At 36.1% G+C, this 22,525-nt stretch overlaps 1 protein-coding gene across 1 annotated transcript in view; it reads right to left on the reverse strand.

Moving 5' to 3' along the window:
- Window positions 1-22,525, reverse strand: part of DOK6 (docking protein 6) — a gene marked incomplete at its 3' end in the record, with an annotated part of 474,920 nt that overhangs the window by 104,519 nt on the left and 347,876 nt on the right. Inside the window, exon 6 of the mRNA XM_080919798.1 lies at window positions 2,449-2,587. Within this exon, the coding sequence (XP_080775924.1) occupies window positions 2,449-2,587 (139 nt within the window). The remainder of the gene's footprint in view (window positions 1-2,448; window positions 2,588-22,525) is intronic.

A 22,525-nucleotide genomic window follows, 5' to 3' on the forward strand; every position in this document is an offset into this window, starting at 1 on the left:
GGTTTGATAGCATGCATTGAAATCCCACTAGTTATCATAAGCATAAAGTACTTGTAGGACAGAACATAACATGGAAACAGTCAGTTTTCTTGGTGTGTATAGATTAAGCATAATGATCTTTGAATACCAAAAATTGCCAAAAGGTTATATTACTAGCTCTTGGATTATACCCCAGAAACAACTCACAGGACATATGAAGCTCAAGAAAAACAAAGGCCAAAAGTGAAAGCCTCAGTCCCTTTTAGGAAAAATAAATAAATGTATAGCACCCTCCCAGAGTGTGGTACACCTGGACCTTAGGTCATAATATCTTATATATAGCTATTTCAAGACTGTGGAGACTTGCATTTCAGGATATAAAGGTACTTGAAACAACTCTGGAGAGTACAAAGTATTTAACCTTGCAAAACTACACAAACTTAGAAGGGGACTTTTTCTTCTTTTGTACTCAGCAGTACAGTTCATTGAGTATCAAAAAGTGCATGATGATCTTGTACCAGTTAATAAGTAGTTAACCTGTATGTAAAATATTACACTCAAGTTAGTCAGTATTAATTACTTCATGATCTTTCTTGGTGATAGAAATCAAAATATATTTCTTTAATTGTCTTACCAATTTAGGAGGTGTTTTGTATTGATATTCAATACTACTTAATAGAAAACATACAATAGTATTCACGGTGGCTGAAAATTTTCTAGATATCAGATTGTTTTATTAATACAATTTAATGTATGTTTATTTGTTTTTGTGAGTGTATGTATGAGTGTGTAGATGTGTGTACCTGTTATGACATGTGTGGATGTCAGAGAATAAATTTTAGGAGTTAATTCCTTCCCTGCACCTTGAAGATTCTAAGGATTGACCTCAGGTTGTCAGATTTCACACAGAGCACCTTTACCTGCTGAACTATCTCTTGAGCTCTGTAAATGACAATAGAAATAATGCACAACCTAGGTAGTAGAGATGTATCAAAATAAAAAGAAATGTTATCAATAATGGCAAAACTGGCCTTTAAAGCAACGTGATATTGGAAGATCCTATTGAATTCCTTTTTATCCCCCAGAAAAACATAGCAGTTGAGACACTATTTTTACTGTATTTTTAAAAGTCTGTAAATTCACAAGTCATGTATCATCAAAATGATAAAAGTATAAGCTTTTGGTTGCTTATGTTTAGGGCATCCATTGCTATGGAAGTCTTTGGTTACCTTTAAAAGTATTTTAAATCAGATAAAATGCATAAGCATTTAAATATGAATATCATATGGACTGGTTTGAAAACTAAAATGACAAAACAACAACAAAAACAATTGTCATTGTCTATTTTTAGTAGATATATACTAAATACAATACCATATAACTTTATATTATTTTAAATTGAAAACAAGAATCACACAGAGAGCACTGACATGCTCTTTCATTCTTGCTGGAATGTTTTCTGTGTGTAGAAAAGGCATATGAAAATAGAGGGAGGAAACCTCTTCCATGGTTTTAAAACTCAGTATTCTCCAGAAGTTATTAAGCTCAGGTAGACTGCTTTAAGAAAAGTGTTAGACTAGCTTATTTTGAAGAATTGATTGGAAGTGCTTTAATTTTACTAGCATTATTCTTTAGAGAGATACATGCCTGCAAAAGTGATATGAAATTTATCAAAACGATCTCTTTACATTTGAATTGGTGAATTCTACTATTGAGTCCCACAAAGCTCATTGTTTGGGCATCTGAACCTCTTAAAAAGGGAATGTACCCCAACTTTAGAGTGTCTGAGATCCTTGTACAGGTACATCTCTGAATTTTTAGGGATAACTGACTCTTGCCCCTGGTTTGTCCCAGACTGTGATAAAAACACAGCAGCTTTGGCTGATGTGAACTAAATTTTATTCATAAAAAGTGGCTCAAGATTGTTAGTCACCTTTTAAAGAGTATGCATGGTAAGTTGTCACTGTGTCTTAGCTCAATAACTTGCTTTGTGCACGGATTTTGGAAGATAAGTACTCAGAAACAACCTGTTTGTTCTGTCACAGTCATAAGAAGAAATGTTTCTTGATGTGTATGTGCCGGACAGCTAAGTGGATATTAAGGATTTAATATTCTGGCTAGAAGTACAGTCTGTAAGCAGTGATGCTGGGCATGATTTGGAATGTAAACAGGATTATTGTGTTTCAAGATATTTGTAGTATGCTGAAATGATTCTTGAAAGTTTTTTCCTTTGAAAATAAACTTAAAATTTCTTAGGTCACATACATATCTATGGACAGCAGGGTTTCTAAATTCTAGCCAAAAAAATGTGTTTTTGTGTTAAACTCTGTATTAGTTTTGTATTACAGAGCTAAGATTGTCGTTCACAGGTCTGGTAACAGAGACAGAGCAAGGGTTGATACCATATATTACCCAAACAGACTAGGATATTTATTCATAAGCATTAGATTATATAGGATGGATTCTTACCCGGGCTTTCTGCTCCATTTCTAGCATTAGTCTTTCATGTTGCTCAGCGATAGCCAGTGTTGCAGAGTGGACCTTCTGATAGATCATTTCTCCTTCCCTCGTTTGGAAAGTGAATAGTCCTTCCCCGGTGTCACACATTCTATGCAAATAAGAAAAGAAAAAAGAAAAAAAAAAGAGACTGAAGAGGTGGGTCCTTGTGGGTTTAAATGTGTTAACAGTTTCCATATCAAAGATGCTCTGACCCTCAACTTTTTTTCCTCCATGTTATTTCATTCTCAGAAAATCTATCTAATACATACATCTCTAATTGTACAAGAGAGGGAACTAAAGGGGAAAATCCTTTAATATTTAATGAAATGTTCTGTATCATTAAAAATGCTGTGCTCATTGCTGGCATCTAAATGCTGAGGTTTCCATATGATCAGAAATAGCTACCAAATACTTTACCCTTAGATCAAAGAACACTAGTTTCAATGTCTGTCATATATACTGTATTTGAATTTAAGGATATTTGATTTGAACATAGTTTCTGCCAAAACAGGAGTGTAATTTTAGGCAAGATGTTCTCTGCCTGTCACTGTTTGATGTGTTTCCAAAATAGGAATAATCAAACCAATTCATATAAACTTAAAGGTTAAAGAATTGGTAAAGAAACAGTTTATAATGCTACTTAGCATACTCAAAGTGCTAAAAATGGTTACTTTCACCACAAAGTTCAGAACTAATAATAAGGAAAGTTTAGAGATATTTGAATAAATATCTACTTTAGAGAAATTACTGAATTGATATATGGTTGTACGATATAAAAAGTTATGCCATTACGATATAATATTAGGAAGAAGTATAATGCAGTTAATACTATAGGTTACACATATGATGATATTTAACTTCTTACCAGAAATTTTAGCAAAGATATCAAAATGAATTAATTTTCAATTATTTAATCATAATCACTTAACAAGACATTCTTCACTGACAAATTGTTAGACAAATTTATAGATCAGTTTTTATAGTACATGTTAACAATAACATAAAAAATCTTACTTTAAATGGTATTATAGCCCAGTTTATCTATAACTTACGAATATCTATATTTTTGTGATATTAGTACTCAGATATGAAGAACTGGCTGGGTTTATATGCTGTTACATTTTAGATAATATCATTGAAAGATTTACAGGCTACATTAACAAAATATTCATGAAGCCAAACTATTGATAGTTTGGACAATTTGAATTCTTCTGTGTGATTCTCTAAGGAAATTTTAGTAGCAAAGAAATGTCTCAAGAGACTTCTGAAATCGCCCAGACTGTGACTGCCATCCCTCCAGGCCCCATCCAACCAGTACTTAGCTTCTATGAAAGCGATCTTAATAAAATTCACACAGCGTGAAATGGAAAGTCTTGAGGAAAAATGAAGAGTATTCACAAAGTGAAACAAATGAGCTATCTTTGTTAATGCAGGGGTATTCAGAAATAAAAAAGCCATAGAAAAACTATTGATATGTCCTGAGAACATCTTGTTTGAGGTGGAGGGTTTATTCATTGTCAAGCACAGAACACTGCTTATTAGCCTCAGGAAATGAGATAATGAAGATACAAATTGTTATTTCATACTCAGTCATTGCGATGTGAAGTGCTGATGCCTGTCCACTTCCAAAACTTAATTCTACCCAGTGGGGAACTCTAAATGCTTACAGGAGGGTTTTCCTCATCTTAGAAATACCTACCTCTGAGCCAGAAACAAGGCATTTGAATATATTATAAAACTAAAGAAAGATTAACTGCAAGTAGCTGCTTCTCTACAATATTTATATCAACTAAGGTGAAGGTTCATATTCTCACATGGTGGTATCATACCCGTTGCTTTGACAGTCATGTTAACTTGAGTAATTCAAGGCTCTGTGCCTTAACAAATGCTGTCTATGGAACAGAAATGTCGACTTTTTCTTATCTGTTTAAACAGTGTCATGGTAGAAAGCAAATACTACAGGATAGAACAAAGGAAAGGGATGAATAACATAGATGGCTTTTGATTGCTTTTCAAAGGAGTACCCAAATAAAGCAAATCACATACCACTGAAAAATTGTAATTGTCCTGAATTGTAATCTGTATCTTAACAGTGTCCCATGTGGTTCATTTGAATGTTAGGAGACTCAACTTGCTTATCTGAAAATACTCTTTCCTTAACATGGAAAGAGCTCAATCAGGGGTGCTCATTGCATTGGAGAATCCTGAGTCTATGTCATCAACTTGAAAGTAAATTAAAGATATTGAGTGAATAAATTTATTGTGAAAAGGATGGTGTGCATTTGCTTAACTTCAAACTATGATTTTAGGTATATATGTTTTCTAACCTACTTTAATAAGGGTTTGACCTCTCCTCTAGACTACCACCCATGAGAAGCAGTGGAAGAGAAAAGCTATTAGAACACAGAGCAGGGTGGGGGGCAGGTCTGTTTCAAAATGGTTCTTTTGGGGTAACAATCTTCATTGTCAGAATATGAGCAGTTCAGTCCTGCAGCAAACACAAAGCATGAATCAGCAGCTGCAGTCTAGTCAGTGCTCTTGCAGGCAGACATCTCACAAGAACCAGCAGCTACCGTTCAATTCTAAAAAAACTGAGTGGAAGCCCTGAAAAACCTCAGGAACCTTACAAAAAGTTCTTTGGTGAGTTTCTTTCTGGCTTCACCATAAGCAGAGCTCAGCAGCACAATAAAAGGTGAGCCAATACATGTGTGTCATTAGTAAAGAATAGCTAGGAGGAACAAATCAAACCAGTGCTTGAGCTCCACTTGTCATATTTATATTCCTTTATCACATGTCCTTTTATATTACTGCTATAGCAAGACATCCTTTAACCTGTATGTGCTTCAAGATAACATTTTTCTTTTCATGTGTCTTCTTGAGCAAAAAATCCTTCCATCTGAATGATCCAGCAAAACATCATTTGACATAACTGACTAATTAAAGATTCGGGTATTGTCACTCTTTATTTACACTTAATATATTTGTTCAGGACATAACTTTTACTAGCCAAATTAAAAAATTAAAAATTTAAATTTATGTATAATTGTTGCATCTGTGTACATGTGTTATCATATGTTTGCATAGAAGCCACAATGCAAAATGTGTAGAAGAGGGCATCAAGACCCTTGAACCTGGAGTTACAGATGGTTAAGAGATGATGACATGGGTGCTGGGAAGTGAACTTGGGTCCTCTGGAAGAAAGCAGACACTCTTTTAATAATTCAGTTATTTCTACAGCCTCCCCTATTCTAAGTTAAGTTCTTGAAGGTCCCCTTAATTTCTGAGGAATAGTCCTGGACCTTGGAAAAATTCAAAAATGATAGTGGAGTGGACACACTTGCTTCCATATTTGGTTTGTTTTATCTGGATACTGTTAAGAAACAAAATATATCAGTTGAGGACACAGAAGATGGTGGCAAAATTTGAATCTTCAGGTCATGGCCTGCTATACACATTTATCATGTATTTTAAAGAAACCCCTGTAAATCAGACACTGTTTCATGACTGAGAATTAAAAGCAGAGAATATAAACATAATTAATTACTTCTGAGACTTTTCAAGTAGCTCAGAGAAGAAAACCATTGCTTAAAAAGCCATAATAAAATTTTCCATATAAAATTGAAAATTGCTCTTTCCTTGTCTTTGAAGAATTTTGTCAAAATTTTGATGGGGATTGGGTTGAATCTGTAGATTTCTTTTGGTAGGATGGCCAGTTTTACTATTTTATTTTATTTTAATTTTTTTAAGTTTTTTTATTGAACATCTTTATTTTAAAATAAAAAACAAAGATAAATGTAAAATTTTAAGCATCATTGCATAAAAGTATACAAATACATTTTTGTAAGTGCTTAGCTCTTTTTTTTAAAGGTTTGATAGTGTGCATTAAGATCTTACTAGTTACATTGAGCATAAAGGACATGTAAAACAGGATGTAATGTGGAATTATTCAAAGTTTTCTTGGTGTATATGGATTAAGCATAAAGGTTTTTTTTCTTTTCTTCTTTATTTTCTTTTCTTGAACTTCACACAGTATTAAAGTTGTTTCTGGGGAGTTCAGAGATTTCTGGGGTTAGTATCCAATTATCAGTGATTGCATATTATGTCTATTCTTTTGTGAGTGGGTTATCTCACTCAGGATGATATTCTCTAGATACATGCATTTTCTTAAGAATTTCAAAAAGTCATTGTTTCTGATAATTGAGCAGTACTCCATTGTGTAAATATACCACAATTTTTGTATCCATTCATCTACTGAAGGACATCTGAGTTCTTTCCAGCTTCTGAATATTATAAATAGAGCTGCTAAGAACATTGTGGTGCATGTGCCATTGTTGCATATTGGAGAGTTTCTGGGGTATATGCCCAGAAGTGAAATAACTGGGTCTTCAGGTAGTACTATGTCCAACTTTCTGAGGAATGGCCAGACTGATTTCCAGAGTGGTTGTACCAGTTTACAACGCAACCAATAGTGGAGAAGTGTTCCTCTTTCTCCATGTCCTTGGCAGCATCAGCTGTCATCTGAATTTTTGATCTTGGCCAATCTCACTGGTGTGTGGTGAAATCTCAGGGTTGTTTTGATTTGCATTTCCCTGATGGCTAATGATGTGGAGCACTTCCTTACATGCTTCTCAGCCATGCAATATTTCTCAATTGAGAACTTTTTGTTTAGCTCTGTACCCTATTTTTTAATAGGGTTATTTGATTCTCTGGTGTCTAGCTTCTTGAGTTCTTTGTATACCTTGGATATTAGGCCTCTATCTGATGTGGAGTTGGTAAAGATCCTCTTCCATTCTGTTGGCTGCCGTTTTGTTTTCTTGACAGTGTTCTTAGCCTTAAAGAAACTTTGCAATTTCATTAAGTCCCATTTGTCAATCTTTGACCATAGAGCTCGAGCTATTGGTGTTGTGTTTAGCAAATTTTCTCCTGTGCCTATGAGTTCTAAGGTTTTCCATACTTTCTCATTTAATAGTTTCAGTGTACATGGTTTAATGTGGAGATCTTTATCCACTTGCACTTGGGCTTTGTACAAGAAGATAAGAAAGAGTGTATTTTCATTGTTCTGCAATGCTGAGTGCCAGTTGGACTAACACCATTTGTTGAATAGGCTATCCTTTTTCCATTGAATGTTTACACTCCTTTGTCAAAAATCAGGTGACCATATATGTGAGGGCTCATTACTGGATCTTCTATTCTATACCATTGATCCACGTGCCTCTTTCTGTAGAAGTACCATGTAGTTTCAGCACAATTGCCTTGTAATATAACTTGAGGTCAGGGATAGTAATTCCCTCAGATGTTTTCTTGTTGTTGAGGATGGATTTAGCTATTCTAGGTCTTTTGTTATTCTAGATGAAATTGCACATTGCTCTTTTTAACTCTGAATAATTGGGTTGGAATTTTGATGGGGATTGCATTGAATTTTTAGATTGCTTTTTGGTAGGATGGCCATTTTTAAAATGTTGATCATCCTGAGTGAGATAACCCAGTCACAAAAGAACAGACATAATATGCAGTCACTGATAGTAGGATGCTAACCCCAGAGGCTTGCACTCCCCCAGAAACAACTCACAGACTGTATGAAGTCCAAGAAATAAAGAAAACAAAACAAAAAAAATTTACAAAACAAGAAAACTTTAACTATTTCCATGTTACATTTTGTTTTACATGTACATGCTCATTGTAACTATTAAGTTTTAAAGGAATACTATCAAACCTTGAAAAAAATCAAGTATTGACTAAAAAATATATTCATATAGTTTTATGTAAAAATTATGTTAAAATCTGAAAAAATGTACTGACAAAGATGTATAATTTTAAGCAAAAATGTTTAAAATCTGTACATTTATTTTTGTTTTGTAAAATAAAGTTGTTTTAAAAAAAAAAAAAAAAAAAAAAAAAAATGTTGATCCTTCCAATCCATGAGCATGGGAGATCTTTCCATTTTCTGAGATCTTCTGCCATTTCTTTCTTTAGAGGTTTGAAGTTCTTGTCATACAGGTCCTTCACTTGCTTAGTTAGTGTCACACCAAGGTATTTCATATTATTGTGACTATTGTGAAGGGTATCTTTTCCATATTTTATTTTTCCATATATTAGTAATTTGAGTAGAGGAAGGCTACTGATTTGTTTGAGTTAATTTTATATACAGCCATTTTGTTGAACTTGTTTATCAGCTGTAAGAGTTCTCTGGTGTAATTTGTGGGGTCACTTAAGTATTCTATTATGTCATCTGCAAATAGTGATGTTTTTACTTCTTCCTTTCCAATTTGTATTCCTTTGATTTCCATTTGTTGTCTAGTTGCTCTTGCCAGGGCTTTCAGTACTATGTTGAATAGTTAGGGGGACAGTGGTCATCCTTGTCTAGTTTCTGATTTTAGTAGAATTGCTTCAAGTTTCTCACTGTTAAGTTTGATCTTGGGTATTGGTTTGCTGCATATTGCTTCTATTATGTTTATGTATGGGCCTTGGATTCTTGTTCTTTCTAAGCCTTTTAACATGAAGGAGTGTTGAATTTTTTCAAATTCTTTTTCAGCATCTAATAAATGATCATGTGGTTTTTTCTTTAAATTTGTTTATTTGGTGAATTATGTTGATGAATTTCCATATATTAAACCATCCCTGCATCCTAGGGGTGAAACCTACTTGATAATGGTGAATGGTCGTTTTGATGTGTTCTTGGATTCTGTTTGCAAGGATTTTGTTGAGTATTTTTGTATCAGTGTTCATTAGTGAGATTGGTCTGAAGTTCTCTTTTCTTTTGGGTCTTTGTGTAGTATAGGAATGAGGGTTATTGTGGCCTCAGAAGAATGAGTTAGGTAGTATTTCATCTGACTCTATTTTGTGGAATAGTTTGGAGAGTATTGGTATTAGGTCATCAATAAATGTCTGATAGAATTCTGCACTGAACCCATCTGGACCTGGGCTTTTTTTTGGTTGGGAGGCTTTTGACTACTGCTTCTATTTCTTTAGGTGTTTTGAGATTATTTACATAAAAGCTTGATATTATTACTTATGCTATGGAGCACTTACACAAAAGGGCCTATCATGACTGATCTTAGAAAGGCCCAACAAGCGGCTGAAAGAGTCAGATGCAGATATTTACACCCAATAAATATACAGAAGCTCATTACTCTTGTAACTGAATTAGCAAAAAGCTGGAAGAACCTGAGGGGCCGTGATCCTATAGGAAGACTAGCACTTTCAAGTGTCCTGGAGCCCCGAGATCTCTCAGACTGTGAACCACCAACCAGGCAGCATATGCCACCTGATACAAGGCCTCCAACACTTATACATTAGAGGACTGCAGTCTGCACTTAGTCAGAGAAGATGTACTTATCTCTTTAAAGACTTGGAGCCCCAGGGAATGAAAAGGTCTTGTGGGGTTCAGGGGGAACATCCTCTTGGAGATGGGAAGAGGAAGGTATTAGATGTGAAACAGTAAAAGTGTGGACTGGAGTGAGATAAAGTCTAGATTTTAAAATAAAAAGATTAAAAAATTGAAAAAGAAAAATATAAAGACACCAACTAAACACATAGGGCCAGTGAAGTGGCCTGAGAGGAGCACTGTAATTTGTTTCCAGGCACTCATATCACTAAAATCTGCAACCAAGCTTCAAGGAATCCAACCCCTTCTGGTTTCCTGCTATCAGACCTCCATACATATGCTCACACACTTGTACATAAACACACACACACACAGACACACACACACACAAACAACTATACACAATCTAAAAAAGAAACACATCCATTTTGCAGTTTCAAACAGTAATATGTCTACTTCCTTTTCTTACAAAATTAATATGCAAAGACTTTATTGTTGTCATCAAATATTCTTACATGTATTCAAGTGAGATAATTCTTTCATGAATTTAGCCAGAAAATATTTTTTTAACTGCCACACACATATTTCTTTCTAATCATCCACTATTTTGCTCCTGGTCTCTACATCTATTTAAGTGGTTGAAAAAAAATTATTCTATTTTATTCTAGTGGTATTATCACTAAAGAGGCTCTTGGTGCCATCAGAAATTCATAGAAAGAACCAAAGCCAAATATTAATTACTCTTAGATGCTGATGATATAAGGAGCTCTATTAACTCTGGTTCCACCCAGAAAAGAGTCTACTGTGGCTGATGATCTATGTTTCCATACAATTTATGTAAGATTCTAATGCCCAATTCAACAAAATCCAGTTTTGCTCCTTTGAGTCTATCACCACAGAGCCTTGTGGATAAACTGAATTAACACTGTTGGTTTAAATATTCTTGACCTGTGGGAAGTGGCACTATTGGGAGGTGTGACCTCATTGGAAGACGTGTGTCACTGTATAGGCAGGCTTTGAGGTCTCCTAGGCTCAAGCTCTGCTGAGTTAGGAAGAGACCTTCCTTCTGGCTGCCTTCAGGTCAAGATATAGAACTCTTGGCTCCTCCACAATCAAGTCTGCCTACATAATGCTATGCTTCCCATCATGATAATGGACAAAACCTCTGTAACTGTAAGCCGGCCACAGTTAATTAAATATTTGCCTTTTGAAGAGTTTGCTTTGGTCACAGTGTCTCTTTACAGCAATGCAATCCTAACTAAGACAAGCAATTTTGTAAGTGGGGATCATAAAAGCCTATTTGCCCTTCTATCGTGTGAGAAAATAGCACTGAAGGTATCTCCTATGATTGGACTCTCACTTTGGCCTAGGACTTTCTATTCAGAACTATGAGAAATAAATATTTTATATGCTTATCAGGTTTAAAATATTTTTTTGTAACTTCCATAATCTTTAAAGACAGAGTCCAATAATAAATAAAACATATTTATGCCAAATTTATCTGTGTGCTAGAATTCTTTCTGCTCCAATCATTTCAGTCAAGATCAAGGGAGCTTGAATTAGTAGCCTAAAATCAATTGTGTGGGTGAAATCCATGCTTGGCAAGAAAGCAGAGGAAAAGTATGGGCTGAGGTACAAGGAGTAACAACTAAGCAAGAGGTTAAGGAACAGAAAGACAAATGAGAAAGGCCACTGAGTCAAACGATATTAAATGATCAGTAAGGAGTAGGGAGAAAGTGATTATTAAAAAATGAGAACCTTAGCAATATTCTTAATACCAGAAAGTTCATGGGAGCCAGAGTGAAGGGAATAAAGGTCAAACATAGCAGAGAAAGCAAAATCAAATTAAAACCTATGATTTATTTTCAAGATCTCATTATTTTAGAATATTTTATGCATCTCTCTTATTGTGCATCCTGTTCACAATCCTGGATGAGTGTACTGACTGAATTCTCATGAAAACCTGAGCTGGAATAGTGAGAAAATTAAATTATCTTCATTGGATGATTTAAGGTAAAGTACACAGGTGCCCTGCATTAGATCAGTTGTGAAGGTAAAAATCAGAAGGTAAAGACTTTGGTGAGGGCAGGAAGCCTTTTCTTGAGCTCTTAAACTTCTACTTTGATTCATCTGGCAGTCATGTTTTGTTTAATAAATTCATAGTTTATAAGATACTTTATCATCAAAAGTTCATCACATCTCTGTGAGTGGACTAAGATATATGTCTTTCATATCTCCAGGGATACTTTGAATAAAAATTAGGTACCCTTGGATAGCTGAATACTGCTAATCAGAATGAATGAATCACGTCTTTAGCTTAGAATTATTAACAGAATTATGAATTTATTTTTCTGCAATGAGCAATTTAAGACTTTTAGTGAAGGATAACCATGACAAGTTTGGTTTCACAAATCAATGGTGTCTTATGAAACTACTATAGGTAGGTGAGGTGGAGGAAATTACCTACAAAATTGGTAACAGGGGATGACATCAGTGCAATGTTTTTTGGTATTAAAGCAAGAAGTTCCTGAGGTAGTTCAAAAAGCTGGGTAATTTCTAGATCCCTCAGACACCTCCTATAGAAGTAGAAAAACAAGAGTAAGAGAACATAAAATGGTGGGTGCTTCCTTTGCTCTCTGGCTTCAGTCCTGGACCAGAACACAGCTCTGTGAAAACAGAATGTAATTGTGTCTCACTGAACCCTTTTCTGTTGCTTTTACCCCTGTGCCATACCAACTGTTATAAAGAGAATAAAATGCTAAAGGGAAATTGTGAGAACTTTGCTCTTTTATCCTTGAGACTTAATGGAAATTCCTGTGGTATACATTTTATCTTATTTTTCTTAATGGTCAATACCCTTGGCTGTGTATTGTAAAAACCTATCAGGGATAAAAGCAATTTTGATGAAAGATATTCCTTCAGCTTTGCTGGCTGTTAAAGCTCCATGAAATGTTCATTTTAATCTTCTCTATAAACAAGAGTCAACTGTTAAGTAATATCCACAGGACTTCATTTTTTCTCATGGAATATAAAGATGCATTATAGATTCATAATTATGAAAAAATTGAATTACTCTGTTCTCTAGGATTCTAAACAGAGGTGCAAAAATTATTTTGTATTTATATAATTTAGGACTTTATTTTTTCTATATCAGCATCGATTCAACAATTTAATTTCCAGTTATTGTTTGTATCACTATTTTCATGAGATTTCCCAATAAAGTAAAGAGGACTTTGGTCCAGCAAAGGGTTGTTTTTCCAGTGTAGAGGAATGCTGAGGTGAGAGATGGTGGTTGAGAGAGGGAGCACCTTCATGGAGGCAATGGGTTGGGGAGGGGAGATGGGATTGGTGGAAAAAGAATAACACCTGAAATATAAATATAGAGAATATCCAATAAAAATAATTGAAAAAATAAAGAGGAATACAAACTAGTGAAGTAAAGAGAATAACTTTGTGTTTTTTTAAAACGATATATAGAGAGGGGTGGTAATTGTTTTGCAAGCAGGGTCAACTTGTTTGCTATACTAGGTTATACAGGAAGTAATAAGACGAACTGTGAAGTTAAAATGATGCCTCTGAAAAGTTTGTAGCATCCCAAGAAATACTGATGAGAAGCTAAATGACTGGGCTGAGCATTGTCTGCCTTGGGAAAGTCATGGGTACCCCATTTTGAAACTCTGCCTTCCATACTTCAGTGAATCACCTTGAGGCTCATAAGTAAATACATGTTGATGCTACCAAGCCTTCAGCCAATACAAATAGCAGCATGTGGATGGGACATGACTTCACAAAAACTCTGTCCCACATGGAATGAAACTTTTCTTCACAGTATGTTTTAGTTTTCTTTTAGGAAAGATGTGGTGTCTTAGTATTTCTCTACGTGTATATGAGTCTGTCCATGTGTGTATAGGGCTATGTATTTGTGTGGAGGTATAGTTTTATACCTGTGTATATGAGCATAGATGTCAGAAAACATCGTTCCTCAGGTACCTTAAACTTTTGGTTTGGGGCAGGGTCTCTCATGACCTAGAATTTTGCCAAATAATCTAGACTAGCTGGCCAGCAGTTTTCAAAGATATCTCTGCCTCCCACCTCTCTATTACTGGGGTTATAAGCATGAACCACCCATCCTGGCTTTGCATGTGGGTTCCAGAAAGCCTATTGAGCAACAAAACTTTTCCTGCGGAGATGCAACGCCCACATCTACTAACCACAGATTGGAACTCCACAACAGACCAACGTACAGATACCACCAAAGCCCAAAGTGCTAAACCAACCAATTTTATTGTGGTTACTTACAGGAATATAGATGAGCAATTACTTGCAGGGGCAGAAATGACTCAGAGAGAACTGAATCACTAAGGCTCACCACACCCTGGGTAACAGCCTGAAAAACTTGAAACCTGGAGCATGCTGTATAGCCTGAAGGTAGCTCAATAGGTTAGAGAGTATATTTTCTAGGTGCCTCAGTTGGTGCAGACTTCTTCTAGGCAGTTTGACTGGTCTCTGTTTATTTTCCAGGCAGCTGGTCTTGTCTCTGCGTCTTCTTTGCAGTTTAAACTCCTTTGTGAAAGCAGTTCTATCTACCCATGGGAACTAGGCTTTAAACATAGCTTATCTTATTCCCAGTTCCCTCTCTGGCATCTGTGTCTCCTCTGATATTTCAGCTCTTGATGTTTGTGGGGAACTCAGATGGAGATAATCAAGTGTTCTAATGGCCTTCATCAGCCAGCCCATAAGGGCCTGACTGTGCTCATACTATCTAACATTGTGTTGTCTTTGTATAAAAGGAGATATGTTGTTTTCTTACTCAACTTCCCTGTCTCTGCAGCAGTCAGACTGGTCCCATCCCCTCTTATGTCCCATAGACTCACAAGCCAGGTAGAAACAGACTCTTTCACCTCATGTATAAAAGTTCTCCCTGATTCCAGCAAATTGAGCACAGAGTATTTTTTCTAATTAAATTTTTTGTTGGATATTTCCTGTATTTACATTGCAAATGTTATCCCCTTTACCCCCACTCCCACCCAGGGACTAAAACACCAGCCAATGAGCACACATGGAGTGACTCATGGTGTCAGTTGCAAATGTGGTGTCTTTCTTTTCTTTCTTTTTTTTCATTCTTTCTCTCTCTCTCTCTCTCTCTCTCTCTCTCTCTCTCTCTCTCTCTCTCTCTCTCTCTCTCTCTCTTTCTTTTTCCTTGCTTCAAGTTTATTTGTAAAAACAGCATAGGACACTGGTCACGCAAATAGTGTGTAGGTGGGTGTGTCACAGCAGCCTTTTTGTCTGCACATTGTCAGGAGCCTTTTCTATGGAGCCTTCACAGGGAACTGAGCACCTTTGGGAGCCTGAGCTGGTGCCAAATCCTGGGCCTTAGCTGGAGATTTGGCCTCTGCTTTGGTTTGAACCTTGGGCTTTGGCTGGCAGAGTCTACAACCCTTGGACATGTAGCTTCAAATCCTCTTCCCAAGCTCGCAGTGAGCAATGAAAGCTAGACGGCTAAGTTTGCGGCTGGGGCCTCTTGGCATCTTGGGCTTGGTGACCTCAGCTTCACAAGGGCCTTGATGACCTCTGTGCATGCATTCACTGCCTTTGCATTATTGGCCTGCATCTTCTTCAGGCCTTTCTTTTGCTTCTTAGCAAAAAGCATGTTCCTCAGGAACTTGGGATCAATCCCCTTAAGAGATTTGTATCGTTGTGACCAGGGTTTCTTGATTCCATTCCTGTGGCATTTTCGAAATTGGTTATATGTGGTGTGGTTCTTGAACTTGGCCATGTCTGAAGGGTAATCCACGGCTCCCACAGTGCTTGAGACTGGAAGAGCTGTAGTTTATTTCTTAATAGCCCGAGTTTCTTGCACTGGAACTTGGTTAATGTACCATCTGCAAACTGGATCACAGATTTCTCATTTTTTTCTTTCTATTAAAGTTCAGACCTGTGGGGGGGTGTCATCGGTTGCTTTCACCACATTCTCCTCCTCCTTACTCTTTGAATCTTCCCATGGGTTCTACGTTCTTGGATCACAGGAAAAGATTTTGAGCACAGATCCACCATAGTTTCTTTCCTACCTCCAAACCTTAAGAAGCAGCTAGCCAACACCTCCATTTTATCCTCTTATTTATCAAATTTACTCATCAAATCAGTCACTAACATGGAGGATGCTAGCTGTATTTCCCTTGCTGAAGTTCCTACTTTAAGTTGTTGCTTTACCCCATCTAAGGCCTCAGACTAAATTCTACACACAACAGATGTCAGGCAACCTCTGTCACTACTTGTTGACCTCAACCCTTTTTTTGCTAATCTCAAGGACTGTAATTTTTCCCTAGATTTTTAACTATTTTATGGCATCTCCATATTCACATAGTGAATTTCATTTACTGAACAGGCATGTTATTCCATACCACACTGATGATGATTACCACCTAGGATTCATTCCACTGAATATCTCACTATTCATGGCAACAACCATGCAAGAGTGTTGTAGCACTAGGGTACACAAATATACACCATACAGGTGTTGGGGACAAGCAAATGAAACTTATTTTATATACTACTATTCCATTTTTAGAGTCTATTTAACCATAAAGAGGAACTAAATTTGAGGTCCCAGGCAATAGGGCATCTGCAGACTTCCTGATAGCTGAACAGCTTCTAGTAGAAGAAAACAGTTGTCTGAATCCAGACATATTAAGGACAACTACTCTGTCTTGCTGGCAGGGTCAAACTAAGGTCATGTTCCTAAGCCTAGGAACCTACTCTTAACTGATTGGTGAAAACTCCCTTGCTCAACCCCTTATGTCAAAATTGAACAACGCTACAGCACACCCCACTCCCTTTCAATTTGTGGCCTCATACTTTAAATATGCTGTACAATTCTCTTCAGGGTAGCAGTCCAGCTCCTGAGTGATGAGTAGGCACTTGACTACAATACATTTTTGTCATTTGCATTGACCTGGTATTTGAGTTATGTCAGATCTATGTTGGATTTAACTAGACCCCAAAACACAGAAAAATATAATGCTATCAAAATTGTGCTCACAGATGCTCTCCCTCCCTAGCCTCAGTTCAATGCTTTGCTACCCATAACCATGACCATGCACTCATTCCTTCCTAACTCATCTTTGGATCTGTTGTGACCTTGTTCAAGTAGCAGTTATGTTGTGTGACAAAACCTTTCTTGCAGAGATAAAATAGGCATATCTACTCACTTCAGATAGGGATCATATGACAGCCAAATTACAGATTTTAACAAAGTACAACTAGGTGAGCCAAGGAGTCTTACTAGGGTTACTTACAGGAATATGGGTGAGGAGTTATTTACAAGAGTAGAAATTACTCACTGAACTAAATCATCAAAGTCTACCCCAGCACCTGGAGCACACAGCACAGCTAGCAGACAGCTCAACAGATTGGTTACTGTCCTTTCCAACTGATCAGGTGGTCTCTGGTTTCTGCTTTTTCAGGAAGATGGGAAGTCTCAGAATCCTTTTTTAAAATTATTTTATTTTTCTTAATCTCTTTTGCAGCTTCACTCCCTAAAGAGGATGCTCTGCTTTTATTGCTTACACTGGCAGGGACGAGCTTATCAAATCTTGTCAGTTTCAGAGACTTCCTGAAATTATTTTGAGTAGTCTACTCTCCTGTTTAAGAAGCATACCTTTAGGATGAAATGTTTCAATCTAGGAGGAAACAGTTAAACCACAAACTAAACTCAGGTTTTCAAGGCAGTTTATTGACTGAGCCACACCCCAACCCGAGTCTCTTTCAATCCTTAGTAAGGCATACTTTTGAAGCCTTGACCAATTCACTGCTATTGGGTTTTCTATGTTTGGAAATGGCTTCTGTTCTGAGACTGTGACTCACAATGCCTCTGATAGGCCCAGTCATAGTGTATGTTTCATTAAATTAGTCCTTTTGCCTTTCAGGTAATTTGTCTCTGAAAAAGTATTTCCCCTGGTAGAGAGGGAGCTTTCTACAGAGGCAGCTTCTCCGGAATTCTACTTCTTCACAAAGCATTTGAGAAGGGAGCAGAAACACTAATATTTCAGCAGCGCAGGGAAAGGTCATTAATCAGTGTGTTTCTCCTGCCCATGATTGTATAGCTCTGGCAATGCTTCTTTTTCAAAATTCATTTTTGTTCTGGGGCCTTTGCTTTCTCCCCCCTGCAGCCAGTTTCATTATATTCAGAGCAGCAGAGCGTGCAGAAGATGTAGTTAGAATTGCAGGCAAAATAGCCCACCCCTATTCCTATTGTCAGTTTTCCACATGTTTAATAGAAGTGCAGAATAAAAAGATATTTATAGCTGATCAGGATTGAAGGAAACGGAAAGGCTTAAACACTGCCTTTAGATATGTGTAGCTTTATTCATTTTCCTCTGGCATATTCTTTTAAACACATCAATTTTCTTTCACACAAAAAAATAAGACAACAATTTCTTTTAGTGAATATACTTTCTTTAGGGCCCCTATATTATTATAAGACTCAATTTGAACAAGTTTTATCAGTGAATAGAACAACGATCTGTATCTCCTCAAAACCCGATGATGTCATTTGTGCTTTGGGTATATTTTGGGATATTTGTAAGCAAAGTCTTAAATGAACACACATGAGATAAGATTTAAACCCATAGGCATAAAGTATTTTCTATTAATGCACATATTATCTAAAGGAAAAATGCAATACTTTACTATTTCAATTGTGCAGCTTTGTTTGCTTGCTTACTTGAATCATCATTATGGATTCTGTGTCTCTAGTTCTGCTGATAGTCACTTATATGACCTTGAATATTTGGCTTGCTCCTTATCTGTGGCTTGAAATCTGTTCATTGTCTTCCATCTCTAGAACTGGGCTCAGTGAAACCAATTTATACAGGTTCAGATTTTCTGCCTTCTGATTTGACCAAAGGAAGACATATATTCAAAAGAAGTAAGAAACTGGTTGTGGTCTCCTGACACTCATGTTCTTGCTGTTTCTGCACAGGTTTATACAGTGCATTATTCTTCAAAGATCCAGGTTGTCTGTGGGTTTGGATTTCCGCATACCTTTAGATCTTGATTTGGGAAGAAGAGACATGTAAATCTCCCTCTCTCTCTCCTGCTGCTCACTGGAGCTTATCCATACTAAGACTATTTCTTTTTTTTAATTGGTTATTTTAATTATTTATTAAATATTTATTTACATTTCAAATGTTATGTTCCTTTCAAGTTTTCCTTCCACAAAGCCCTTATGCCTCTTCCCCTGACTCTATGAGGATGCTCCCTCACCTACCCACCTACCCACTTGTACCTCAGCTCCCTAACATTTCACTACACTGGGTCATCAAGCCTCCACAGGAACAAGTGTCTCCCCTCCCATTTATTCCAAATAAGGCAATCCTCTGCTACATATGCAGCTGGATCTTTAGGTCCCTCCATAGGTACTTTTTGGTTGGTGTTGTAGTACTTGGGAACTTTGAGGTGTTCTGTTTGGCTTATATTGTTGTTCTTTCTGTGGAGTTGCAAGCCCCTTCAGTTCCTTCCCCTAACTTTTCTGTTGGGGTCTCCATGCTCAATCTGATGGTTGGCTGCAAGCATCTACATCTGTATTTGTCAGGCTCTAGCAGAGCCTCTAAGGGGACAGCTATACCAGGTTCCTTTCAGCAAGCTCTTTCTGTCATCAACAATAGTGGCTCGGTTTGGAGTCTGCAGATAGGGTAATTTCCCAGGTGGGACTCTAGATAGTTTTTCTTCAGTCTCTGCTACACTCTGTTCCTAAACTTCCAGCATGTCCCAGATGCCAGAAAAGCAAGAGGCTCCCAGAACCCAACAGGGATGACATTAGCTGAAATACCCAAGAAAAGGAGAGAGAACCTGCAGAGACCATATCCAGAGGTTCTGTACAGCCCCCAATTGAGGGATGAAGCCATCCACTCATCTCAAAAATATTAACCCAGAATTGCTTCTGTTTAAAGGAAATTCAGGGACTAAGACTATTTTTTAATCATGCTTATACCTCTTGAAATTGTACCTATGTTGGGTTCTCATTTGTTTATCTCCCTGAGTAAAGCAGTTATATACCTTGATGTGGAGTAAGAACAATAATTAACTGTAGATATAAGGACAATTATTTAGAAAATTATTAGGGACTTTTCTGGTTTAGTAAAATAGTGGTTGTGGGGTTTCTTCTAAAATCCATGACCTTACTTATACCAATACAGGAACCAGAGTAGTTGTCTTTGAAGCTCCTCTTATCAAAAGTGGCATTTATCCTCATATTTTGACTCTGTGTCAGCCTGTACCTTATTTTAGCCAGTAGAAAAAAACAGAATGAGACAGGCAACCTACAAAGTGTTCTGCATTTGGGAATGCTTGCTGCATTCTACCAAGTAATATACAAGAAATGGCTACTATCTTCCTGTTTTATGGAGAAGAAAACTGAGATTTAACAAGGTTAACAAAGGCCAGCTTGTGTTCCCTGGTCCACTGGGCACTCCAGTCACAGCCATGTTCCACCAGCCAGTCACCATCAAAGTTAGCTAGAAGAACAACGTGTGAAAGCTGATCTAGTTCTTTTCTACTGTTGATAATCTAGAGACTTATGCGAAGTGGTTAGTATTCAAGCCATTACATTTTAGAATCAATTGTTCCTCAGCGAAATGTAAATCTTATAGTCATCATTTGTTAATAAATTTTAAAAAGGCTAAATATTTTAAGCATATTATGGAAACAAAAGGTTATCAGTTGTTACATTATTGTCAGTGCCATTATGATAGGAAGAGAGTGTTCTAGTGCTGTGCTTTATGGGGCTACTACAGCAGCTGAGGAAATTTGGCAAATGCCTTTGAAAAGTGAACAGAGAGATAATTTATAACGAGAGTTTTCAAATGCCTGCTGGCCATGCATATTAAGCAATGATACTTGAGTGTTGAAAGTAAAAAGTATAGAACTAAAAAGTAAAAATATATAAAGAGCAACAAAACAGGAATTAGATGGCAGAAACAAACAAGTTTTATGTATTATAGTCTTTAACAGTAAATACATATAATAGTTAACACTGATAATTTTAAATATTTATGAGATACAGTGTTGCATTTCAGTACTAGAACTCTTAAGAATGACAAACACAGTTTTGCTGGCATAATAGCTCAATAAGTCAAGTATTTGCTGTATAAATGTAAAGACATGATTCCATCTTTAGGACTTATTTGACCAATATAATCATAAGTGTTGCTCAAATGTTTTACTCTCCTGATCCATGACTACCTAAGAAAATGATGCTCATAAATCATATTTCTTAAGTAGTCTCCAGAGAATTGTAATTCTTAAGCTGAAGAATTCAAGATCTATATCATTTTAGAAGAGTGTTTGCCAAATTAGAATTATAACGCTTGCTTAGAAAAGAAACATCTAGGCCACTGTTAACTCAGATAAATTTCAAAGAGACAAGCCTTTGGAAGAAAGGGCATTGTAATTGTCTCTAGAATTTGCTCATTAATGTGCTTCTAGTTTTAGATCAGAGAAAGTCAGTGGGTTTACACCCAATGATGAAATCCTCTCTGCTAATAAGAACCTATTTGAATGTTTGAAGGCATTCATTTGAAGAAAAGAATACGATCTTATTGAGATAATCCTCCTTTTTCAGAATTGGGAACCAAAGGTTTACAGTTATGACAGGTGACATTATTTTCTGAATAAATAATGTATTAAGGATATCAAAGCATCTTTAGCTGTGATCAAAACTGGCATGTAGCCCTAAACATTTGAATCTACTTTATAAAATGAGATCAAATATATATCTCTATTTGAAATAACATCATATAATTTCGAAGAAGGTTTTAATTTCTTTCTAGTTATTATAAACTTTAAATTTCTTATGTTACATGCCCTGCACAGACTCTTGCAGTCCAAAATTGCACAATTTTTTGACCATAAAAAGGTTTTACTGAATATTTTGTATATGCATATTCACATGGACACAAACACATTTTCCATTATCTTTTACTTTGACAACCTTAAAGATCTTAAAAACAATCCTGCTTACATCACTTTTTTAGGTATTGTGTAATTTTCTGGTTGCATTTTGTGACTGGAGGAAAAAATAAGCCTTTATTATTTGTTTTGTTCTATTTTCTGTTCTCATCAATAAATGCATGAAATACATACTTTAAGTAAATTTCTAATAATGCTGCTGCTGCATTTTAAATTTCCTTCCAAGGGAGATAGCATAGGCAAGAACTAATATAATTAGCATCTTTTGATGGATGACTAGTGTCAGGTATAGAGATGAAACTGCTTATTACAGTTAAAGAATTCACCTAAAGATGTAGTGCATACAACAGCAAAAATGTAGAAGACAAAAAAATCCCTACATTTTATTTTGAAACAAACACATGATGTTTCATATTTTTATTCATTGTATTTTATAAGCATATTTCATTGGCAATATTATTAGTATGCTTTTAAAATTCTTATCAGACCTATTGCTTGTGACTTTAACATTTCTGCAGAATTTGTCATTAATCTTCTTCCATTGAAATAGGAAGTATGTAAAATAAAAAAATTGTCAGTTAAATATTTGATTGGAATATGCTCTTCAAGTAATCAATAAATATTTATTGAGACCTTGGTATGTCATAGAAATATACATAGAAATATACTCAAGGAAACAGAAACGTTTTCAGTATTGATTCCTTTTTTATGTTGAAAAATTATGTATTTACATTACAAATGTTATCTCTTTTCCTG

Source organism: Micromys minutus (assembly GCF_963924665.1).
Source record: "Micromys minutus genome assembly, chromosome: 8".
In the NCBI taxonomy this organism is placed as follows: Eukaryota; Metazoa; Chordata; class Mammalia; order Rodentia; family Muridae; genus Micromys; species Micromys minutus.